The sequence below is a fragment of the Bactrocera tryoni genome, chromosome 5 (genome assembly GCF_016617805.1).
Source record: "Bactrocera tryoni isolate S06 chromosome 5, CSIRO_BtryS06_freeze2, whole genome shotgun sequence".
NCBI lineage: Eukaryota > Metazoa > Arthropoda > Insecta > Diptera > Tephritidae > Bactrocera > Bactrocera tryoni.
This window is the reverse complement of record NC_052503.1, coordinates 72,757,327-72,774,521: the sequence shown is the minus strand read 5'-3', so window position 1 is coordinate 72,774,521 and position 17,195 is coordinate 72,757,327. Positions and strand designations below refer to the sequence as shown.

Sequence of the window (17,195 nt, the reverse complement as noted above, 5' to 3'; positions counted from 1 at the left end):
ATCAATCAAAGTCATTTGGCAACAAATTTGCAATTTTATTTGCGCTCACTTTTTTTGTTTAGCAAAAACAAAAGTAGTTTAAGAGTGTTTTCCTCAACTTAGTTGGGTCTTAACGCTATTAGAAAGACCCGTGATTTCTCTCGATTTTTTTTTTTTGCTTTTTAGGTACATATGTATATCTACCTTTTTTTCTTTTTGCAAACTCTGCCAGCTGCTGACATTAATATGCGCTTCTTTAGCTCAATATCGACAGCTTGCGAATTTCTAATACGCGCAACCCCTCTTAAGTGCTGTTGTTGCCTTTCTTCATGCCTTAAATGTCAATGAGCAAGTATTTTGCTCATCTTGTTGTTGTTTTCTACGAATTCTTATAGCATTCGTGATTTATGGTAACGCGCCGTTGAAGGATTTGTCGCGCTACTGTCAATATGAACTGCCAACAGAATTGATGAATACTTTTTGCTCGCAATTAGACGTGCGCAAAGGGTGATCCGGGTTGTTTGCCCAATTTATGCAGCTCATAACTTTTTTATTTTTTAATTTTTTTTAAATTTTTTTTTTGAGTTTTTTACGATTTCTTGCTTCTTTGCAAACACCTCATAATCCACACGCGGCGCGTTAAAATTCAATCGACATTTGAGCGCAAAATATAAATATTATTGGCTGTAGATATATGTATGTATGTACATATATACAAACACTTAAACTTATATATTAGATACTTACATATACAAATGTAGCTATGCAAACCGGCCTTTCTCTTGCATAGAAATCGCAAATTTAATTTATTTATGAAAAACTCAAAATTCCATTGAAATATTTTTATTCTTTAACTTTTATGTGCATTTTTATGGTGTTGCCACATACTTGTTTTATTATTATTATTTTTATTATTTTTTTTTTTTTTGCTTAACGATTTAATGCTAAAGACCAAATTACCACAGCAATTATACAAGCACTTCCAACTTTATGATCTGCCACTGGCAGTCATAAAAATACTGCTTCTACTTTATAGCCTAGCCTACACCCAAGTACTTATATGTACATATGTATAATGCCCAAAATTTTTGCTTTTTTCATTTATCCAACTTCGCTTTTAACCCACTTTCGGCAACAGCGCCAAGAGACCCGGCTTCACATTGTTCACATCGTGCACGGTGCCTTCGCCGGTGATGTGATCGTTGATGATCATTTCACGATTCATGCTGGCGTCCACGTGATAAGCGGAGAAATTTATTTCAAAATCGACTTCGGGTAAGGTGGCGAAGGTCACATCCTCGGGATACCAGAATCTATGTATGAAATATTCACCCTGAAATTTACGTGAACGTTTAGTGGGTGTATGTAGTGAATAGTGAGCCTGAAAAATATATTTGGCGAAGAAAAAGAGAGAAAGCAAAAGCGCAAGTCAACTACCGCTCTCCCAGTTAACAATTTTTTATCTGAAAGAATGCTTAATACAGAAAATATATTTTAAAATTTGGATTTTGAATATTTTTGCTTGGAAAAATACGAACAAAGCGACTTAAGATAGATTTGGTTACGTTAGGTTAGATTAGATTAAAAAGTCAATCACTTAGAACACCGATTCGTTGTGGTACCTATAAACTGTTAAAAACTACATCTGAGGACCCTTACGAAGCGACAAAGAGCTTTGAGCTTGTCACAAATTTGTTTGCGACGGTTAATATCAGTTTCGGGTATGTGTTTTGGTTCGCCAAAGGTAAGATTGCCTTATGCCTCCACAAGGAAAAAGAAAGTGCCTAGCTATTTCCACCTCACCCTCTTTCATTCAATTTTGACAACCAGCGTCCTACAAGATTTTAAGCCTTACTGCATGAAGCAAGACGCCAATGAAGATGCAAACCGGCTCCGGAAAATTTCCATGAAGAACTTGCATATGTTCAAAAAATTTAACCAGCAATCAAGAAATATCTTAAATTTTGCACGATATAGAAGTCTTTCTTATTTTTGAAGCGTGGAAATGTTGAAGAACTGGATTTAAGTGATCGCAGATTTTAGTTAAAAGATCGAATATCTCGATTATTGATCTAGGAGCGTCGTACCATCCCCTTAAACTTATTATATTTATATATCTATATCCGAAAAACATTATACCCTCATCCAGAGCCATGTCGTTCTCTTGATTTGATCCTAAGGTTAAATGTACATATACCAGATTTTCATGAGCTCCGAGATTGTAAAACGAGTATTAAGTCCAGCAGACTGAAAGACGGATTAAAGCAAGAAAAGTAAGGAAATGTGTCGCTCAGTTCTGAATCATGTGAGATTGTGCAGCCATATAGGGGCACCCATGGTTGTAAGAAGGCTAAAAACTAAATCAGCGCTAACTTTTATTGGACAGCACATCCCTTTAAACCCCTTATAAGGATTTTCTTTCGACTAACCTCTTCAAAAAGACCTACTAAAGAATTAAAGTTTTTAATCTTACCTTCACTATTGGACACTTTTCAATCAAATTTCCATATTCCTTCATATATGTATGTATAAGTGCACCGATCGGAGAGGCATTACGCCAACTAATTATGCGACAGAAATTCATTGTAGAATTTGTGGCGAAGAAATATGTGGGATCCTTTTTCTGAACAATGCGAATCTGGGTGTGAAGGTCAACATCGTGGAGATCCTAAGGATAGAAAAATTAAAGCGAAAATGACATTGTGATAGAGATAGGAATTTGGAAATAGACATAGAATTACAGCCAAATATAGGGGTTATGATAAAGATAAAGTTAGAGTTATATTAGAAATAGAGGTAGAGTTAGAGGCAAAGTTAAAGCTAGAGGTGGATTTAAAGTTAGATTTAGATTAAAGTTAGAGTTAGTGTTAGAGTTAGAGTTAAAGTTAGAGGTAAAGTTGGAGTTAGAATTAGATTTAGAGTTGGAGTTAGAGTTAGAGTTAGAGTTGGAGTTAGAGTTAGAGTTAAAGTTAGAGTTAGATCTAGAGCTAGAGTTAGAGTTAATTAGAAGTAGAGTAGAGTTAGAGTTAAAGTTATAGTTAGAATTAGAGTTGGAGTTGGAGTTAGAGTTGGAGATAGAGTTAGAGTTAGAGTTGGAGTTAGGGATAGAGTTAGAGTTGAAGTTAGAAGTTGGAATTAGAGTTAGAGTTAGAATTGGAGTTAAAGATAGGGTTAGAGTTAGAGTTAAAGTTAGAATTAGGGTTGGAGTTAGATTTAGAGTTGGAGTTAAGGTTAGACTTAGAGTTAGACCTGGAGTGGGAATTAGAGTTAGAGTTGAAGTTGAAGTTAGAGTTAAAATTAGAGTTAGAGGTAGTATAAGAGTTAGAGATAAAGTTAGAGCTAGAGTTAGAGTTAGTGTTAGTGTTGGAGTAAGAATTAGAGTTAGTATAAGAGTTAGAGATAAAGTTAGAGAAAGAGTTAGAGTTAGTGTCAGTGTTGGAGTAAGAATTAGAGTTAGTATAAGAGTTAGAATTAGAGTTGGAGCTAGAGTTAGTGTTAGTGTTGGAGTAAGAAGGCAGAATATAGTACAGAAATAAATACAGTTAAAAAATCATTGATAGAGACTGTTAAAGTTCGAAATTTAGGACAGAGATTTGATTGTAAAGCGCATATAAACGCACAGGTTCCGAAATTTTTTCAAAATTATGACTAAAATACCTTCAAAACATTCAGCGTAAAGTTAAGATGTGGATCCTTTGGGTCGAAGGCAAGTTTATGCGTCACATACTTCTCATCACTCCAAACTTTAACGTCCTTAAAACTGGGGCGCATAACTTTCTGTGAAAAAAAATTACAAAAATATGTTAAATTTTTTTTTTTAAAGCACTTACCTCTGCTGCCGCCCAACCACAGTACAGCAGAAAGACGAAATTCAACCAAAATACTTTCATTGTAAGCGCCATTTTTGTAAACTCTAAGAGCTATGATTTAAACTTGCTCAACACGTTTGACACCAAAAAGCCATAACGCCCACATTTTATAGCTAGGTCTATGGGCGCGTTTATCGAAATGCCCCAAATTAAAATGTCATTTAATATCGTTGGAAAATTTAATAATTTTAAATTGCGAAAATCGAACATTATCACTGGGCTGCCATCGCCAGCATTGACGCGTAACGCCCAAATCAAAGCAATTTTTCAACTTTTGTTTTAGTGCACACACACTCACACAGATGCCGCGCCGTCGCGCTTATTTTCCAATCAAATGCCGTTTTGAATGATTTTTGATTGTTTTTTAGATTTGCTGCTCCAATGAAGCTTGAAAATTGCAATGATGCGGTGTTTTTTCGATATTTTTCGAGAGCCGCGTGGCATGCATCATGTTTATTTGAAATGGGATAATAAAGAACATGTGTACATAAATGGTTTTATTCTACATAACAATTAAAATTGTCAAACAAATAATAATTTAAAACCAATTATAAACAAATTTTATGCATTTTTAATTTTTTTATTTTAGAAAATCTGCCGTTTCCGGCATTTTCCGCACCATTATTTTTATATTCTTATTACTATTTTTTCTACTTTGTTTTTGTTGCTAATATATTTACATTTATTTGTACTTCTGTGTTCTTGTTTGCCTTGTGGCCACTAGAAAATTACAGTTTTTCGCCAAATTTGCATCAGTTAACTTTTGCAGAGCTATGAAGCTGCCAGCGAACGCGCCTTTTCCACTCAACTTTTTACAAATTGTTGCTATTGTTGTAGTTGTGTGCGCACCAATCGCCTGGGGATGGGTAAGTTGGGTTTGGTTGTTAGTTTTGTGCCATCATTACTGTTATTTTTTCGGATTCATTTATTAATTTACTCGCCGTCTCAATTTAATTATGATGAAACATTTTAATGGTCGGAAAGTTTCTAATTAAAATGGTTTTGTGAAAACTAAAAAATAGTAAAATTCGATTTAAGTTAATCTACACAGTTTGACTGATTTAATGAGGCGACATAAATGACAAAACAAGAAAAAATGTTTATTCGGTTCTCTTCACAAACAAACAAGTTTTTATACACGAAGGCTATTTTGATCGATCAGCTTGTATGGCAACTCTATGCTATAGTGTTCCGATCTAAACCATATCTTAAGGTGTTATATCATTTTCTTAGTCAATAATTCCTGCCAAATTTCGTGAAGATAACTTCTCAAATATAAAAGTTTTCCTTACAAGCACCTAATTCTGATCGGTCAGTTTGTGTGACAGCTATATGATATAGTCCTCCGATTTGCAAACTTTCTTCATTTATTATAGCGTTGTCTTGGAAAAGCGTCCATATCAAATTTCATTAAGATATCTCATCAAATCAAAAAGTTTTCCAAACAAGCACTTGATTCCGATAGGTCAGTTTGTATGACAGCTATGTGATATAATGGCTCGATTCCAACAAATTAGCAGCTTCTTGGAGTGAAACGGAGGGGTGCAAAATTTCAGAGCAATATCTCTAAAACTGAGGGACTGGTTCGCGTATATACAGATAGACAAGGTCTCCGACGTTCCTTCTGGGTTTACCACACTTCATTTAATATACCCTGTTAAGCTATAATAACGAAGTGAAGAACGCAATAATTTCATAGAATGAATAGTTTTGACAGTGAAAACAGATAGGAACCTACTCATTTAAAGCAGCACTGGTGGACTGTTGCAGTTTACCAAGTTTCCGAAAGATCAGAAAAGAATTACACACAAGATCTTTTCTCGAAACGTGTCAGGAAGTTTTTCATCTGCAGCAAAGGCAATTTCCTCTCTTTCATTTGGGGTGCTTTGACGTGGCGCGTTCCAAACCCAGCGCACAACCCTGGGGAGGGATGTTTCGTCTTCTCACTTAAGCTTGCCTTCGAACGGATGTTTTTTGGCTACCCAGAGGATATTTGGACTAAGTCCGGAGCTGCTTAAGCCATATGTTAAAGAATCACATCTGGCCATTCCCAAGTGAATAGAGCTTAGAAAACTTTTCTCACTTGCGTGCACCTCTATACATGATTCCATCCACTGGACTTACTGAACTCTAATAGTAACGTTGAGCTTTTAAGCTGGATGTTTAAATATACACAAGTAGTGAATAACCCTTCTAGATATGGCATCAAGCATCGGGAACGCTAGGAACTGCAGAGCCGATGAGCTAGTAAGAAGTGGAATCCTTACCCCGCTCCCCGGCTATCCGTTGTCATCTTTCATTCTGGCACTGAACCAATGAACCTATCATGCGCCGAAATCGTAGGAGTTCTTACCTGACATTGTCAAGTAGGCACTCATTCTTTAAGGCTAAAAATTCAGTCGAACGCCAATTTTTTTATGGAAGAAGGTGAGGTGGAAACAACTAAGCACGTCTTCTGCATTTTCCAGCTTTTGCAAGACTGAGATTGAAGCCTCTCGGCAGTCATACCTTCGACGAACCAGGAAACATACCCGAAACTGTCATTGGCCGTCTCAACAAATTTATGAACGGCTCAAATCGCTACGTCGATTTATGAAAATCTCTCTGATGAAATTTATAGGAGTTCTAGGTATCACAACGGAACGTCGTTATAAACTGTGCAGGGATACCTGTTCGGATCGGCCATTTAACCTAATCTAAATTGAATTAAGTGTGCTCTTTTTATACACAATAATCACCCTTTCCTTACAGCGCTCTTTTAATGTCATCTTCACCTCATTCCCTTACACATACAACTCCAATGTGATAGACGCCAAATTGCAGATCCACAACAGTAGCAGCGAAACATACCTCTCGGTTGTCTTACAAGTCAATGAAGAACTCGACGATGTGTATCTTAAATACGCCATTGCTTTGGATTTGGATGAGGGCAACTACACAGTACTAGCCAACCGTACAGTAAATTTTTGTAAATTCCTTAAACAACGTTCAATGGATTCCGTGCTGCGTATCATATACGAAGACATACTGAAAGAGGGTAACTTTATCAAGAAATGTCCGATCACGAAGGGTCTGTACACGCTACGAGAATACCGCATCGATGAGGAGATGCTGCCCAGTTATGTGCCCGAAGCGAGCTTCTTTGCAGCGATGAAGATATCTAAGGCCAATGGGCAATCGGTCTTCGATGGTAAGCTGTATGGGAAGATCGACAAATCGAAGGGTTTCAACAATTTGAAAATGTTCAGTTTGGGATAATGCAAGGACGTTATGAATTAGCAAACGCACATTTTATGTAAAAAAAAGACAATAAATATATATTCCAAAAAGTTACAAACATTTTAAATTGTTTTCCCAAGAAGTCAGTAGCACTTGCAGCTCATCTTCATCAGATAATCTTGGTCACATTCGCTTGTGTAGTCATTAAATAGTTGACGGATCTCAGCAGGATGTCATTTATTTGCAAATCCACCGCGATGTGCATAAGTAGGCTCGCCTGCCTGTCGACGGTCCTCGGGCGCTGGCAGTTTTGGGGATTTGTTGGGCCGCGCGTCAACCGCAACGCCGCCTTTGCGCTCGCTTGTCAACGTCATTGCCGCGCTTTAATATGCAAAGCAGCTGTCATCGTGTTTTGTTGCGCGTCCCCGTCGAACCCGCGCCACGTCGTATGCAACGTTGTTCGCTTGTCACGTGACGACATTGTTCATCATCTGTGAAATTGTGTGCAGTGCGTGCGATGGCGGCTTGATGCGGCTTTCCGCGTTCCGCATTCATTTCGCTATTTGCTTTTCTTACAACTTTATAAAAAATAGTTTTTGTTCGCTTTTTTTCTGGTATGTGGTGTCACGCTGTCTGCCATTCGCGATTAATTATGACAATTGTGCAAAGCTGATAATGATGATAGGCATAAGGAACTCACTGCATTCTAAAGTGATTCAACTCTAGCAAAGTTCTATATGACTGGAATGTAAGTTTTCACATTTGTTGAGAGTTCTTCAGCGGACGTGTTGGAATCCTGAAAGAAGTGGGTGTGTGTTTGAAAAAATGCATGTGGATGCGGGTATAATAATAAGTGTTTTGATGATTTTTATTATTAGAAGTTAGTAGGAGTTCGAGGAGGTCCCACTGGATATCATTTTCGAAACTCTGAAGAACGTAACTGATAGAAAACAAGAAGAAGCTTCATTCATTCATCCATTGTACCGAAGCTATAATACCCTTGAAAAGTACATTTCTTGTAACATAAAGGACATAAAAAGATCCTTGTCTTTATTTTCATTTTTCAGTTTGTACTAGAATAATCTAAAAAAAACCTTAAAGAGAGTCTGGTGTATTGCTAAAGACCACTGACTTCAATTAACCCCACAATAAGTAGTATAATGGTGTTAAATGATAACTGCTTGGAGGCCATTCAATGTCACAATTTCTTGAAATAATCGGTTCTTCAAATTGTGTGTCGCGGAGCCCCGGAGCACGGAATCCTGTTGGAAACAGATATTGTCAAGATCAACTTCTTCCGATTGCGGCCTTAAAAAGTTGTTTATGATCAATCTAAACCGCTCTCAATTAACAGCAACGGTGTAGCAGTAGCAGCTTCATTTCGAAAGAAGTATGGACCGTTGATTCCACCAAACCAAAAACCACACCAAACTTTCGATTTAGTTGAATGTTATGGTTGTTCATGAATAATTTGTGCATTCGCTTTGCACCAGAATCGACAGTTTTGTTTATTTATCGCACCACTCAGATGGGAGTGAGCCTCGTCGGAGCAGATGATTTTTTTGAAAACCAGGGCAAAATCAGCAAATTCACAACGGCTACGGTAGTCCAGTGGCTTCTGTTTTTGAGTGAGAACAATTTTATACGGATGCGACCTTAAATCCTTTCTCAAAATCCACCAGGTTGTGGTTTGAGATAGTCCTTATTCTTGAGAACGTCTGGGAAACGACAAATTGCGGTCCTCAGCAACACGTCTAAACGAAATCAATAAAGTAGGATCTATTACGAGTTTCCCTACTTTTTTAAAGCAAAAACACAGAAATTTCAGATTTAGTAGGGAATGTTTATCATCACTCGAAAAACCATTCTTTGACATTTATTTTTTGAAGATTATCTCTTTCAAATGTTGTCCGCGTCTACACCTCAGATGGTCCATCCGTTGAATCGAATTTTCGATGACTCGTTCGAGCATTTCGAGTAGTAACTGACGAATGGCACTCGTAACACGGCTCCAAGGCCTGAATCAAAGCGGGATTGTCTGCCTAGACTTTAGACTTTACAAATCGCCACATGGAAAAGTTTAGCGATGTAATATCATGCGATCTTGGTGGCCAATCCACTGCCCCAAAATGTGTAATTATCTATTCACCAAAGTTTGCTCTCATCTCTCAATAAATCCATTGATTGATGTGATGTATGGGAAGTGGCGCCGTCTTGTTGAAACCGAGATTCCGGGCTTCAATTCAGACATCAATTAGTCGGTTATCATGGCGCTATATCGGTCGCTATTGACGGTTACGTTTTCACAGGCATCATTTATGAAAATATGGACCAATGATTCCACGGGCCAAAAATTCGTCCCAAATGCGGCAATTTTTCTTTTTTACATACCCATTGAGCTAGAAGCGATCTCAACGCTGAACAAAATGTCGAATCTTCTTGAAACTTTACAAGATCCTAAAGAGTGAAGCGATGTCGCTTAGAAAGGTCGAGCTGCTTCAGTTCTTGCACATGCTGTATTTTCTGCATTTTCAATTTAAGATCTCGACCATCATACCTGAAAACTCTAACCTGAAACGATCCCACGTCAATCAGGGCTACGTAAACGGAACATATCCGGATTTTTAACCGCCCAAGGACTATCGTCCTAGCAGAAAATTACTCCAAATTACTACCGTAGTGTTTTCAGCCGCTACTACAACAACTCGAACCTGGATACCATATCCATGGCGATGGCACAAAATTCAGTATATGGAGTTTTTCGAGCAGTCTGTTTAGAAAAAAATCTTGGGGCTCTCTGAAATCAACACCAAACAGCGTGATCTGAAATAAACCTCCTTCTCCTATCTCTATTCAAAATATTTTTTCAACACATTCCGGGTGACCCTAACATAGTATGTATGTATGTATATATTTTCAAGTGCTATCTAACTTAGCCGTCAAACTTATTTGTTCCCATAATTTCCTCGCTTTAAAGTAACAATTTCTTGTTTCCATATTTACCGTTTCTTAATTACGGTTGTTGGCAAAAGCAATTATCATAACGGCATGTAATTTATGCACAATTTCAATTAATGACATAATTTAAAAGTAAATTGGCAAATATCTGCATGCAAACATATCAACGCCTAAAGTGATCTCGTTTATGTGCCAAATCGACACAATCAACGGTAATTTGTTTGAACAAAATAAAAAGGGAAAAAATCCGCCGTTAGTGCAGCAACAAAGCGTGGTCGCAACCTTTGCACCCACATATGTATATTTAACCGCTGTAGGCATACGCAAAAACTGGACTGGTCACTTAATACCATGAATATTTGCCGCGGGCATGCCCACCTCCCCTCCGACACATATCCACACATGCGTGTGCATTGTATGGTTGGACATTGCATGTCGCTTTCGTCAAATGTGGCATAATTTATGACACTTTCATTACGTTGACGACAAGCGGCGGCGGCGGCTGGCGACAAATACCAGAAAAGGGCAAAATCGAAAGCGAAAAAAATGTGTAAGCGCCCAGCTCATTGTTCAAGTGGCCTTATCAGCGAGTGGGTGAGTGGGTGCTGTGTTGGCTGACACGTGTTACTACAAAATGCTTACCCGCCCACTCAATCACAACCACATCGCGCACTGGCGTATGCAGAAAAAATCGCGTACACGAAACGACACGACAAGCGTAACGGTATTTGCCGCGCAGTGTGAGGATCATTCATTTGAATTGCGCTGTGTCGTGTTACAAAACGTTTTTCGAATGTTGTTGTCGAGCGCTTTGGAAATTTATTTCCGCACATTTTCTGGTGGCAGTAGTTGAGTGATGTCGCTGCTGGGAAATTTTCAAGTCGAAGTGAACTTAGCTAATGATAAAACTGTATTAGCGTCAATTTGATTTTTAAATATGCTTAAATATTATGCTATTCCTTCTTTTCAACAAATAATTTGCTGTATTTTGTAATATGTCTTTTGAATTTTCCATTATAAGCTGAATTTTTCCTACAGGGTATCTAAATATTCGCACATTTACATTTTTCCACCTGCTGTTACGTTTGACCAACTGTCACGTTGACATGTTCACCCTAACGGTGTCAATTTTTTAATGCCAATCGTTGCACCCCAATGAAGGGTTAGCGAACAGGGGTAAAAACTGCATGAGCGCAAGCGTGCTTACTAGGCAAATGATATCCAATTTCACCAAGCAAGCAAATAGCTTTAGCTCCATAGTAGTCATATCATATACTACTACTGAGAGATTAGTAAAAATTCAATTTTCAAATTCAATCAAAAATACAATTTATAAAGAAGCATTTACCAGTCTCTCAGTACATTATTTGCATTTCTAATATCAATAATAAAGTTCCCTTGGAGTCAACAGTAGATCTCAAAATCGAATTATCAAATATACCTACTCTCCAAAAACTAAATATGTTAGCTAGATCCACAATATTTCAAATATCGAAGTTAATAATTAAATTCTTAAGTTAATTATTTTATATTTTAATTTTAATAGGTGGCAAGCCGATCGTTTGAAAAAAAAATGTTTTTTAATAAATATATTTGTTTTTTGAAAATCAAAATTTTTTTTCATAAAAGATTTTTATTTCAATCTTGTAAATGTGAAGTTGGCAACCTTATCACAAAACAGTGGCAACCCTATTTCGATTTTTTTTGTTTTAAAATTTTTTTTTTTACAATCGTTAAAAAAAAAGATTTTTAATAAATCTAGAAATATTTATTTTGAAGAAACATTGTTTTATTCATAAAAGATTTTTATTTCAAATTTGTTAATATGGAGTTGGCAACCTTAATACAAAACTGGTCCACTTTTATAAATAATTTGAAGTATGCATGCCAATATACATAAATATGTAATATATTTAATTTGATTAATATATTAATATTTATATACTGCATAGTTGGCAATCCTATACACGAATATGCATTTTTGAAACAATAGATATTTTATAATAAATAAAATGATTTGAGGTCTGAACTCGAATAAAATATAACACAACTTTTGTATGAAATATTTATATATGTATACATATACATAGGTGTATGTACATACATATGTACATACATATGTAGGTGGCAACCTTGTCATTTTTTTTTTTTAATTTTATTTGTTTAATCGTTTTCACTAATAAGAACTTTATTAGAAATAATTTTAGGTGTAGGTGGCAACTATGTAAATTTTTTTTTAATTTTTTTAAATTTAAATTTTTTGTTAATCGTTAATAATTCTTCAGTATAAAATTCTATCAAATTTTTAAAAATTTTATAAGAATTTTTAGGTGGCAACCCAAACACAAAATGTAAATGCTTTTAATAACTTAAGCGTTTTCAATTGCATTTTGTAAAATTGTACCGCATTTTATAAATTGTATACACATGTTCATGGTGGCAGCCCTGTCAGAAAAACATGTAATATTCATTATTTTAGCGTTTGCTCCAATAGCTTTGATTCATACAATTCTACCAAATTTCTATAAATTTGATACACAAATCTTCTAGGTGGCAACCTTGTCAGAAAAATTTTTAATCTTAATCAACATAATCACCAATAATTCTTCCTTAAGGCATTCCAACAATTTTTACAAACTTTATACAAATTTTCTAATTGGCAACCCTGTAAAAAAATATGAAATTTTAATTAATTAAAGGCTTTCACTAATAATTTTCCGTTATAAATTTCTACCTTTTTTTTAATTTTATAAAATTATTTTAGGTGGCAACACTATTTGAAAAATATGTACTAATTTTAACTATTTCAGCATCATAATTTTCCTTCATAAAATTATTTTCTTTAATACCAAATTTTAATAAATCTTATACGGACTTTTAGATGGCAACTCCGTCAGTAAAATATGAACCTTTACATATTTTAGCGTTTTCCCTAATAATTTTCCTTCAAAAAATTTTAAGATTTCTTTGTAAGTTTCATAAAAATATTCGAAGTGGCAACACTGTCATAAAAATATGTAATTTTAGCTATTGAAGCGTTTTCACCAATAATTTGCGTTTATAAAGTTCTACTAAATTTTTTTTTTAAGTTTATAAAAGTAGTCGAGGTGACAACACTGTCAGAAAAATAAATAATTTTATATATTTACATATCTCTTTACAACTCTTCCAAATTTTTATGAAAATATTCGATATGGCAACCCTGTCAGAAAAAAATTTAATTTTAATTTTTTAAGCGTTTTCACTAATAATGTTACTTTAAGAAATTTTAACAATTTTTTAAAAAAATTATATTCATAGGTGGCAACACTGTTAGAAAATTATGCAAAACTAATGATTTAAATGTTTTCAGCATTAATTTTAGTTTTTAAAATTCTAACAACTTTTTACTAAATTTTCATGAAAATCTCCTAAGTACTTAGGCTTATGGAACATAACCTAAAAATTCTTGTTTGCAGAACTCTCTTTCTCCACTCGTTCACAGCGCACCTTTCACTTTGCACACACTCATTTCTCCGCTAAACTGCACTGCTTATTGTTTTTCTTGCATTGTTGTTGTTGCTGCACATATTGTGGACTGTTTTTTGTGCGCCCATTTGACATAATTAAAGGCCATTAATCACGCTCCTGATTCAGTGCGTCAAATGTCCAAACGAAATGCCGCCAGGACGACGACCCACCAAGCAGCAACACAAGCGTATAATTTGTAGGCGGTTTGTTGCTTGCAAAGCTTTATACGGTTAAAACTTAATAAAGGTGTAAAAACGCATTCAATAGAAATATGAGTGTGCGTATGTGTGAGTGCGATAATATGACAACCCTGCTTGTTAAATTTTTTAAAGTCAAACAATGTACAGACTTTACACATTTTCCTCCCACTTCTTTTTCTATCTTTTTGCAGGTATTTGCTGCTAACTGTAAAAAGTTAACCAGCCAGCTTCCCGTCATATCAAACACTCGGTGTGCGGCTACAAACCTCTATCAGACACTTCATGTCACTCTCTGGGGTCCTTTGCCCCAAAATGAAATGCGCCAGCGATAACAAACGGATCGGCACTCGAACGCTATCACTCTCGTTGGCTGGTGGTGCAAAATATCCTACACACACATGCACATATACACATACTAAGCATTCATATGCATATTGGCGATATATTTTTTCGAAGTCAAAAGGTTTTTTGCTCCAGCGCTTGCATTCATAGCCGCAAAGTATACTATTTGTTGCCTCGTCTGTGTATGCGTTTGTGTGTGTTATTGTGCGTGTGTGTTTTGTGGCGCGTCAATTAACGTTACTTTGTTGTGGCGTTTATGTTGGACACTTGCTTGCTGCTGCTGCCAAGCATTTGTGGCATTGTTATAACTCACTGTCGTCTGTGGAGTCCACTCTTCACCCACCTTAGGCGTTCAGCGAGCCGGCCATGGCCCCCTGTTACGATTATTTTTGAAATTTTCCATTTTTTTTATTTGTGTTTTTTTTTTTGTTTTTGCTCTGGTCGCCTGCTATTTCTCCAGTCAATTTTGCTGCAATTTTTATAGCAGCGATATGACAAAATATGTACAACAACAATGCCAGTATATGTCACGCTGACAACATAGCAGCGGCTATCCGCTGTACTAAATGCTGATATGCGCATATTTTGTTATGTCATGCCTCACTGAATTTTCGGACGTTCATGAACTTTTCCAACAGCTCGGTTGTCTCGTTGGTGGTTTCGTTGGCTGGTTGCTGTCGTGTACTTTTTTAAAGCGGTTATTTGATTTTTTTTGTAATTTTGCAGATAAAAATAAATTATTTTTCAAGAACTAAGGAATTTCGCTTTAAATTTTATTAACACAAAATCAAAGTCAATCTATGTCTCATTTTACAAGAAAAAAATTCTGGAAAGTATAAGGTATATTTTAGATAATTTTTAAAAATCTGGTTTCACCATAGTTCAGTCTATGACTCATTTACCCAAGAAAATGAAACCTGGAAGGTTCAAATGTTGTTGGGCATAACATCATAACTGAAACAAAGTCGGTTCATTGAAAATGAAGTTCTTATTTTTCAAAAACTGTAAGACAATTTAATATGTTCCCAAACTGTTTTGAGTGATCTTAAGTCACCAAAAGACAAGTGAAAGCAAAATATCCGTCTGAAAGACTGGATTATCTTATTTATTTTGGAAACATCCTTCCGTGATGCGAAGGACTTAGAGGAACCCAGTTTTGCTAACTGAGCCACTTTCTGACCTGTCGATACAACTGTGAGCTTCACGAAATTTTAGTTATGAATTCATCTTGAGAAGATTATAACCAACCTATCTTTCCTGAGGATATCGGTTCCAATATTTGGGCATTATTCTTTCCTCGAGGATTTATGCAGCTTACTCTGACTTCTATGATTAGATCAAGCACGAGCCTGGAGCTACTGTCGTAAAATTTTGTAATAAATTGTCGATAAAAATATGTAGTTCAATTTTCTTTATTTACTTTGCATACTAATTGGTTAGTTTCGTACTTCTACCATAGATATACGTATACTATACTTGTATAGTTGATATATAGCCGGATTTAAATTGAACAATATATAGGTTAGGTTAGGTTAAAAAGTATCACTATTCTTCACAGTCGCCGCCTTTTTCCCATAACTTCTCTACAGTAATAGACAACCGATGACTTCATTACTCTCTCCTAAATATTTGGCCTCCATGAAAGCTTTCTATCAAGGATAAGCACTAGGTATTTTACCCTATCACCAGGTTGAAGACGTGAGCCTACGAATGAGGAGAGAGCCAGTCTAGGATCTTATAGCTCCTGGTAAATAAACTATTTCAGCTTTACTTGGGTTACCTGCTACCGCTTTTATGCACCCAGTTGAACTTCACGTTGAAAAAACAGTATTTAGAAATTTTCATTTAACCCCTAGAACAATGTCCTAATCGTAAGATATCATCTGTCAAACTAGTTTCTCGATTTCTATTAAAATAGATTGTTAACCAGCTCCAAATCAGTAGTTAATACCTCACTCTACGGGATACCCCTATTAACCTTTCGGTATATCTTTCCACTACCCTTTTCTGCTGCGACCTTCCTGTAGCAAAGAAGACTTTATATGAAGTGCTTGTGCTTCGATTCCATCACAAACTTTCCCAGCGCATTAGGCATTGCCTCCTACCCCACATTGTTAAAGGCCCACTCGATGTCGAGTAAAGTGCCTACAGCAAATTCTTCGTGCATAAGGGCTCCCTTCAGACAAGCCACGAAATGGGTTAAAGTAGATTTGAGAATATACTTATGTATATGAAGAATAATAGAAAATCTATATCTGATGTATTCTCAGTTTTAAAGCTACTTTCTCGAAACTAAACTTTGCAATGTACTTAGTTTCTATATTCTAAATTACATTTGTATATTTCTTTTCTACTTTCAGGTAAGTGAATGAAAATACATAATTATTGAGACGTACGTTGGACTTAAGCATGATTTCTAGAAGGTATGTTGAAAAAATTTATTGGAAATTCCATGAAAGTACAAGATGAGCGATTATTTCATTCGGTCGCATCTGCAATTCTCGTCAAGGTTATACAATTTTTTTTATTTAACGCAAGGCTAAAAATGGTATTAGAAGTATGTTAGAGGATAATTATTAATAATATATATTCATATAATTTTAGTTCAAGTTTTATTTATATTAAAAAATATATTAAGTCTAGACTGCAGCTCACATAAAAGTCATACGCACTCAAATACAGAAAACCAGTACAACAATAATATTTACAATCAGTCTGACAGGGTCAAGTGAGCTTTCATATAACATCACAGACCACGTGTTGCTTAGAATTCATAATCAAAACCATTGAAATCCCAAAATTCACACAAGGAAAGTACCACAAAATTTCGTATGCCAGACTGCACCGAGACTTAACCGCAAAAAATTGAAATTTAATGCAACGAAAGGGAGTACAAAAGCGTTTTTTCTCCCATCATTTGCATTTATTTGCCCAATTCACACCTGACAACTGCCAATAATTGTTTGCGCATCAGATATATATTTTTTTAATTCAAATATATATTTTTTTAATTCGAAAAAAGAAAGCATAAACGACGCGCAATCGACTTACATGTCGGCATTGGTTTTGCCACCTATTTACGCTGACGATTTTATGGTTCCCGAAGTGTGACATCAAT

The 17,195-nt window shown here is 35.7% G+C and overlaps 2 protein-coding genes across 2 annotated transcripts; one reads left to right on the top strand and one right to left on the bottom strand.

The window, feature by feature from the left end:
* Nucleotides 1-1,096: 1,096 nt before the first annotated feature.
* On the bottom strand, nt 1,097-3,869 carry LOC120779030. Its single transcript, XM_040111151.1, has 4 exons — nt 3,810-3,869; nt 3,637-3,756; nt 2,453-2,647; nt 1,097-1,312 (listed from the first exon to the last, which is right to left on the bottom strand). The coding sequence occupies exons 1-4, from the start codon at nt 3,867-3,869 to the stop codon at nt 1,097-1,099; spliced, it is 591 nt and encodes a 196-aa protein (XP_039967085.1).
* Nucleotides 3,870-4,621: 752 nt separating this feature from the next.
* On the top strand, nt 4,622-7,106 carry LOC120776443. Its single transcript, XM_040107100.1, has 2 exons — nt 4,622-4,714; nt 6,600-7,106. The coding sequence occupies exons 1-2, from the start codon at nt 4,622-4,624 to the stop codon at nt 7,104-7,106; spliced, it is 600 nt and encodes a 199-aa protein (XP_039963034.1).
* The last annotated feature ends 10,089 nt before the right edge of the window (nt 7,107-17,195 follow it).

Bases quoted from the DNA above. Each gene is read 5' to 3' on its own strand.
- LOC120776443 (XM_040107100.1), top strand. From the start codon at position 4,622: ATGAAGCTGCCAGCGAACGCGCCTTTTCCACTCAACTTTTTACAAATT. The intron at 4,715-6,599 runs GTAAGTTGGGTT...CTTTCCTTACAG, and splicing joins CACCAATCGCCTGGGGATGG to CGCTCTTTTAATGTCATCTT.
- LOC120779030 (XM_040111151.1), bottom strand. From the start codon at position 3,869: ATGAAAGTATTTTGGTTGAATTTCGTCTTTCTGCTGTACTGTGGTTGG. The intron at 2,648-3,636 runs GTATTTTAGTCA...TTCTATCCTTAG, and splicing joins TTACGCTGAATGTTTTGAAG to GATCTCCACGATGTTGACCT. The intron at 1,313-2,452 runs GTAAGATTAAAA...CGTAAATTTCAG, and splicing joins AAAAGTGTCCAATAGTGAAG to GGTGAATATTTCATACATAG.